The 7,920-nt window shown below is 44.7% G+C and overlaps 1 protein-coding gene across 6 annotated transcripts in view; it reads right to left on the bottom strand.

Annotated features, from left to right (window-relative positions):
• Nucleotides 1–1,504: 1,504 nt before the first annotated feature.
• Nucleotides 1,505–7,920, bottom strand: part of LOC109858473 — an 88,973-nt gene continuing 82,557 nt past the window's right edge. For 3 of the 6 annotated variants that reach the window (XM_020435755.1, XM_020435754.1, XM_020435759.1), the window contains 9 exons: nt 6,672–6,920; nt 5,981–6,248; nt 5,308–5,767; nt 4,943–5,210; nt 4,488–4,860; nt 4,114–4,400; nt 3,761–3,997; nt 3,521–3,671; nt 1,505–1,894 (listed from right to left, as the gene is read on the bottom strand). In XM_020435755.1, coding sequence (XP_020291344.1) covers nt 1,614–1,894; nt 3,521–3,671; nt 3,761–3,997; nt 4,114–4,400; nt 4,488–4,860; nt 4,943–5,210; nt 5,308–5,767; nt 5,981–6,248; nt 6,672–6,920 — 2,574 coding nt within the window. In that variant the 3' untranslated portion in view covers nt 1,505–1,613. Of the gene's footprint in view, nt 3,088–3,520; nt 3,672–3,760; nt 3,998–4,113; nt 4,401–4,487; nt 4,861–4,942; nt 5,211–5,307; nt 5,768–5,980; nt 6,249–6,671; nt 6,921–7,920 lie in introns of all 6 variants that reach the window. The other 3 variants (XM_020435757.1, XM_020435758.1, XM_020435756.1) reach the window with 3 other exon arrangements.

Below are 7,920 nucleotides of genomic sequence, written 5' to 3'. Positions count from 1 at the left end.
CATATATACACGTATAATTTCCGCACAACACCTAGTGAATGGCTCCAATGACCGAATATATATTTATTAGTTTAGAAACTACAGAGCCGGAATAGATTCTTTAATTATCTATTACGTTCGCTTTTCTTGCTGGTCCATATATGGACCAGTCCCGGAGCGAAAAGGTTAATGAAAAGCGAGCGACGGCTAAAACCTTTTGATTGTTACTCCTGGACATGTCCTTGACAACATATGTCAAGATCAAAGTCATCGGAGCTGGGTCCGTTTTGTAAACATTTTCCTGTTTATCAAATTAAACTTCTATTTAACATCAAATAAAACATAAAATGGTTATAAATTACATTTACTTTTTTTATTTGTATTTTCTTTCTTTTATATATACAGGGTGTCCCATAATTGCCGTCTCACCGCTCGTAGGCAAGAAGAAAAGATTATTCTAATGTAAGACAAAGTCCTATACCACTTTGGAAGGTTTGCAATAATTAACGAGATATGAACAAATAAAGATCCGCTAATCAGCGTGCATGCAGCGTAAGGGGAGTGTAAGGACAGCCTAGTCTTTCTCGCGGATAGCGCGCTCCCCGAACGCAACTTATATGCTGTTTATGTATAGATGCACGTGCTATTCTATTGGTCGCGTTTAGCAGATACAACTGTTGTACAACTGTTGGGTGAGTGTCTGCTGAACGCACTCTGCTCAGTCACCGCTACTCAACATGTTTAGGGAGCGGACCCCATTTTTTCCATCGAAGTTTTTCTCTGCTACCTAAGCGTAACATGTTGTAAAAGAATATGGCGGCACATATGAGAAATGTAAACACGGGTAATTTTGATTTGTATGTAAGAGAAAATGAGTTCTGAAAACCTCAAAATGTATAGTGTCGTTTTTGCCATTATTCATAGCAAATAAAACAATCACATTTAAATTGTCCATTGCAAATTGTAAATTATAACACTTAATTTTTTTATAATTTGGTAATATTTTGTTTTCTATTGTTTAGCTTATTATGAATAAACACACTGAGAGGTTATGTTTAGGCTTTATTAAAAAACAGTGTAGGGTCACGTGACATGTTATACAGATCTGAAGCTCAAGACCGTTCAGCAAGCATGATCTATATCACTAAGCGTTCACTGATCATTTGCTCAACCGCTTTGCAACTGCTGGAATCTGCTGAACGCGACCATTATTACTTTAGCTTTCGCGATCGTTTTTATCGTCGCCCGTACTGCAATGCGCGTGTTACTTACATCTTCGATTAAAGAGGAAGCTCGCAGAAAAAGAGGACAAGATAAGGCTTTCTTGTCTCAAATATTGAACATATTTCGACACTAGGCGAAATATCTTTGTGAGTTGCTTTTGATTGCTCTTGTAGTGACAAAACGCTGTGAAACATGTTAGAGAACGTAAACCGTAACGTCAAGAAATTGTTGCGTTTTGATTACTAGAAAATTTAAACTTGTGATTTTTATCTTTTTTTTTTTTGCACAACAAGATTTTCTGACATTAAAGAAGAATTAAGACACTGAAGCTGATTTACCAGCTCGAGAAGAGCTCTCGCGTTTCTACGCTAGACCAGTCCGGCCGGCCCCACCACGTCCCAATGTCGGTCCTAGAGCGGCGAGAGTTTCATGATATCGCTGTTGCTGAGGTCGGCGGACGGCACGTCGTCGTCGTCGTCGAGGGGGCTGCCGTCCGAACCGAGCGAGGAGAATGGCGCCGCCAATGACGTCGTCGCTACGAACTCGTCGAGGAAGTCGAAGGAGGCCACCGCCTCGCGCTCTTTGTCCCCGTAACGCACGAAGAAGTCGTCGCCGCGACCGATGATCGACGGACGGGACGAACCCCACGTGGACGGCAGTCGGAGGACGCGGTGCGCCTGGGCCGCCGACGCTGAAGAAACCAAGGGCACAACAGCAGCAGGTCAACAGATGCTGCTCTCAGACTTCATTCTCGAACGATTTGATTCTTTGATCTCTCTTTCTCTTTCGCTCTTCTCTATACCGGCTCTAGCAGACACAGAGTAGCTCGGCTTAGCACTCTCTTTTCATCACGTATTCACGTCTCCCTCTCTCTCCCTATCTTTCTCTCTCTCTCTCTCTCTCTCTCTCTCTCTCTCTCTCTCTCAGTCTCTCTGTCTTTCGTTTTTGTCTCTTTCTCTCTCTCTCTTTCACACACATCTCATTGCTCGTATATCGATTTTTGCTGTCGACACAATTACTTGTCAAACGCACGGATACATAAATTTGTTTCAACGATAGAATAGCGAATATTTATTTTTTTGAGAGAAAGCAAAGTTTGCAAAATTGACCCAAAATCCATATGTCATATACACATATGTATAATTGAATAATTACACGGCGAATTTAAATGACGGAACATATGAAGCGGGCATGTGAAGCGGTTTTAGAGAGAGGGAAGGCTTGTGAAGATATTCATACATGTTCTGCACATGTCAATAGAATTCGAAACTTGTCGCTTTGCTCGCTTTAATGAGAGAGAAAGTAACTATATTCTCTGTTTTTACCATGACGCAATTCCATTACACGCGATACATCTATGTATATTTTGAATTGCAGTTTCGATTATACGTTCACACACACACACACATATATATATATATATATGTATATAGATTTATGATACTTTATAAGAGTTGTGTGTACTAAAATTTTTGGTTTTTGATTTTTTTGCAATTTGATTATCTCGCGTTAGAATCTTCGACTACAATCTTTTTTACGCTCGAAAGTCTGAGAGAGTTTTCGGACCGAGTTTGCTGTAAGCGTGCCAAACAGGTTGGCGCGGATACACGCGAACGAGAACAGAGATGGAATTGCATGAAGGTACTGTGTGAGCCAAGAGAATGTTTTCTCCGCCGGTTAATATCAGTTAGTAGAAATCAAGTTCGTTTTGTGGGAGAACATATGCGTATGGTTCAGTTGCTTTCGAAATAAGTTCCCCGGGAAGACGCGCGTTTATCCTTCCAAATTGGTCACACGTCGCTTATGAAGGAAACTGATCGTCACTAAGCCGAACTACGTAGCTTTTCTTGTGACAATCAAAGCACACCGCGTAGGCGCTACCATCTGAACAGAAAATATGGAAAACAAGCTATGTACAGCGAAGAGGCGTAAACAGCTGCGAGCGTAAAAATGGATGTTAAATTTGTTACACTGTATGAATTTTGTTAATGCGTTAATTGCGTGTGAAAGCCGGCGAAACGAGCGTGTGAAATGCGACACGTGTGCGATGTTGACGTGTACATATATCCGCTTCCAAGTATGGTGTAATGTAGCTATCAACTGTGGACAAAGTGATGTTAAACATTACACGTGTACCACCGCTGTGTCGACTTGTAAAAGCTTGTATGCGACGAAACAAAACTGTTTTCACACACCACCCGCGAAATAACACACACAGATATCGCGTCTCGCGCCGAGAGAGATATAATGCGCGAAAAAAAAAGTGCGCAACAAAAGTACAGTGTCTACATGATGGATATTTCACGTTTAAATGTACCTTTCTTTTGTCGTCGGTAACGGTGTAATCTGTGCAAATGGCGGTAATCAGGTGGTTCATCCCCCGAGTCACTGCCCGCCGAGCCGCTGCTCGATGTCGCCGAGGAACTTTCGCTACTCGCTAGCATCACATCTAAAAGATTTGCTCTGGCCTAGAAGAGAAAAAAAATTTTGACATTTCTAACGGTATGATACTCGCGTGTATTTTATAAAGCTCGCGCAAAAATGTCATTCGGTTCACCTTGGGGTCGGTAAAGTCAATGTCACGTTCAACGTGAACCCATCCTGTCGGACAGCAGCAAGCGAGATCCAATTTCTCCAGCGCTACCTGCGATTCGTTGTTCGCGCTCGCGTTCTCTTCGCCTTTGCGTATCATACGATTCAGCTCGTCTATCACGTCCTTGGACGTGGCACGCTCGTGGAAGCTCAATGTTCGATCTCTTCCCTCCACGAGAAGCGTTGCTCGCGCGGGACTCACCTGTACACAAAAATTACGCAACTGTTATGCTACTTACATTATTGTAACAAGGTAGTTTCGCGTCGAGCAAAATAAAAATAACAATCTTGGGAAGTTTCTTGAGAGCAACAACTTACAACTGTACTAGGCGTGGATGAGGTCGCAGCCTCTTCGTCCTCCTCGGGAACGGCACCCAATTCCGACGGTGTTACCGTTGTGTACGATATACCGCCGTTGCACGACACGGCACTCACAATCCTCTCGTCGGATGTTAACGGCGGCACCTGTATCTGATCGAGTAACTCGTCGTTGTTGCTCGTCTCGATTGTATTTCTCGCACCATCACCGATCTCCTGAGCGACCGAACCGTCCACCTCCGTGATCTTCGTCTCTCCCGCACACTCACCTTTGCTAGCATCCGTTTCTGTAATTATTAAAATAATTTTTCACATTATATCGTTTTTTTTTTTCAAGTCCCAGGTTTTCTTATATCGTTTATAAAGTCGCCAACCTTCGGCCGAGTAAGACACGACGTTGTGCGGGTCTACGGGATTGTTCGGTAATTCCGCGAGATACATCTGTTGCTCGGCGATGAACGACAGAACGCTCTGAAGCGCTTGTTCCCGATCTGGCGGTGGTCTGCCACTTCGGGACGACGTGCTGGCTAAGCTCTTGGTACTTTCGAACTTCACCAACCGGTAAAAGTCTCTGGTAAAATCGGTGCCGATTGATGGAGTGTCGGGATCGTCGCTGCAGCCCGAAAGCGCCGCCGAGGATCGTTTGCTCGAGTTTTCCAGAACGCCCTCCTCGCTGCTCCAAGAAGCGCCTGGGCTCGAGGCGTACGGCCAGGGTCCGGTTGTTCTCGCGTCCATTAAAAGTGCAACCTAGAGAAAAGTCGGACAAATATAATGTTTATTTGTTCTGATAACTTCAGCAATACACCGCATCGACCAATCTGTGACGTACCAGCTCTCCTCCCGTTCTGTCGGCGAGATAACTCGCGCCGTTCCACAAACACTCGTTCGCGTCTTCCTCCAGTTCCAGAAGATTGTTCTCTTTGATTGCCGGCAAGGCGGGCGTGTTCGAAGTGGCCGGTTGCTCTTTCCACGTTACCGATTCGTTTTGTACGAGATCCTCCGTAGACAAAGAGAAGCTCCAGTCCTCCAGCTCCGCTCTGTCGTATTCCAATTCGAGCAGATCTCGATGCTGCTGCGCGCTTCTACTGTCGTCGAGCCTGTAACACACACACACACACACACACGATGACGTAAAAATCCGAATCAAAACTGCGAATAATATCTTCTACCGATATCCGAAGAGCGGAAACGAACCTCAACCATTGTTGCACATATTCCGCGTCCCAGCCGTCCTCTTCCACCAGCAGGAGAGAGGACGATCCCATTGGACTAGGTAATTTGTACGGGGTGAAATTGGCGGCGGCGGTGGTGAGCTTGAGACACAAATGGCTGTCGGAGAAGCTGCGCATCACGTGCTGATACGGCAACAGATCCTTGCTCGGGGGATAGCTGTGTCGCGGATTGATGCCCACAGTAAGATTCAGAGGTAGAAAGAGCACGTCCGGATCGCCAGCGTCAAGAGCGACGAGACGCGCGTCCGGCGACACGTCGGCCTCGGTCTCGTCGGTGGCTTCCTTCAGATCCTCGAGACCGCGCGCGGACGGTTCCTGACGCGTACCCTCACCCTGAACGTCGCTCGACATGGTCGAGTAACCCTCATCGCGGTTCCCGCTCTCGGGACTCTCGCTACCCTCTTCCTCCGAGGGCTTTTGCGCTGCAAATGTTTTATTTTACTGACCTACAATGTTTTGTTTTACTGAAATATTAACGAGACATAAAATCCACGCGTTAAAAGATACGACCGAGACTCGATAGAATGAAATCCCGTTAAAAATCCAAAAACAAAAGTAAAAAAAAAAAAAAAAAAAAAAAACATGATATAGTCGACAAGGAAAATTTGAGAATTAGAGTGAAAACTAGTTTGTACCAAGAGATTTGCTGCGTCGATATTTGGTAGCCGCCATCACGGGTATCTGCAAGTTGAGAGACCGCGGTCTCGAGAGAGGAACCCAGGATGAGTCCAAGCTGAGAGCGGCGATCAGAGCGGCCGGACTGGCTTCGAGAAGTCCCTGGATCAGTTCGGTGGGACTTCCGGTGGGACTCGCGGCCTGTGCCAGGAGTCCCGACAACGTTCGATTTTGAGCCTCGAGCTCTCGTATACGTCTTTGCAGAGCGCCTATTTCCTCCCTGAGACCCTGAGGAGAGAGATAGACAATCCGGTGCGCGGCTATCAGTACTATTACCTATAATTCGTCTTCGACGATGTATCGTATATTCAAGAAGCGCGCGTTAGCGGGTGTGGGAAAAGAGCGTGTTAGCGCGACTGATCGCGAAAGCCTTTCGACATTGCTTTTTTTTTCACAATCTCATACTTACGTAACCGACAAACAAAGTACGTAACAACATTTAACATCTATGTGAAGCAGAAGTGCGCGCGTGTAACATATCCAGTCAAATCTAGTCTCTAAATAAATTTCTCTTCGCAATGCACGCGTGTGTGTTCGAGAGAGCATGTTGAGCAGAGGATGTTAGACGAGAGAGAGAGAGAGAAAAAGAAAAAAGAAGACGATGTGAGAAGAAGAGAAGGAGGTACGGTAACGTTAGCATAGCAATAAAACCTTTTGCGATAGGAGTGCGCGGACCACCTGGTTGGCAACGTCGTCCAGACAACGCTCGTACTGTCGACGCTGGGCATCGGCGTCCCGCGCCAGAGCCGCGTGTTCGGTCTCGAGAGTCGCCAGTCGTGCAACCAGCGCGGCGTGAACTTCACCGGCGCACGCTGCCTCGAGGCCCCGCAGCTGACCTCGCATCGACTCGTTCTCCAGCTGCAGCTTCGAGATCTGCGCCTGGTACTGGTGCACGCGTGCCTGCAAACAAACGCGCAAAAACGATCTCACACACTCGTGCGATAAAAATACATTTTCTAATTGCGTAGCGTATATAAAAAAACAATATAAAGTGGAATATAATAAAAAATATTGTTACGATACATTGCGACGTCTAATTACAAACAATGATACACAGCGGTTAGTCTAGCTGAGAATCTATCGTGACTTTGCGCAAACAATTAACAATGATGCGCATCTAATTCAAACGTTATTTCGGTAACAAATATATTTTATTAACGCGACGGGATGACACAACGTGTGATTAGCGTAATCGATAATTTACTAGTATACAACAGTGCGGAGAAATTGAAAAAGAGTTAAAGAACAAGGACGAATAATTACAATGTGGTTAGCAATGTTGTTATTAATGTCGTTAGCGCGATATAATAATGTTATTACAACTAATTAATGTTGCACGTATAATATTGTAATTATTGTCGGTTGGTAATTAAGTTGCTAACATAATCAGAGAGCGCATGTGTTTTGAAACATCTACTATATATATACATTCACATACGTATATATATATACTACTGTGATCAAAAAGTAAGGTGAAATTGTCATTTAAAACTCCCGGGCATTAGGAAGGCAGGTAATTTTTTTTTCCTAGGTTGGTAGGACTGTCTATAATATTTGCCAAGCGTCTGTTTGTCAAAAGGTTTAATTATCTCCGAGTTACATGTGTTTTTGTAAACAATCAAAAGTGAATTTTTCGATTTTTACAATGGGTGATTTTGTTGAGCAAAGAACTTGCATCAAATTTTGTTTGCGGAACGAATATTCTTGTGCGGACACGTTGAAAATGTTGCGGAAGGCCTTTGGTGAACAAACTATGGCACAAAAAAACGTTTATAAGTGGTACAACGAGTTCAAAGCGGGCCGAGAACGCGTTGAAGACAAACCACGCTCTGGACGACCATCAACGTCTACCGACGAGGGCCACGTCCAAAAAATCAAAGATTTGGTGCTTGCAAATCGT

Source organism: Pseudomyrmex gracilis, unplaced genomic scaffold (genome assembly GCF_002006095.1).
Source record: "Pseudomyrmex gracilis isolate BER0280 unplaced genomic scaffold, ASM200609v1 scaffold_206, whole genome shotgun sequence".
Classification (NCBI taxonomy): Eukaryota; Metazoa; Arthropoda; class Insecta; order Hymenoptera; family Formicidae; genus Pseudomyrmex; species Pseudomyrmex gracilis.
This window is presented reverse-complemented; position numbering and strand designations above follow the sequence as displayed.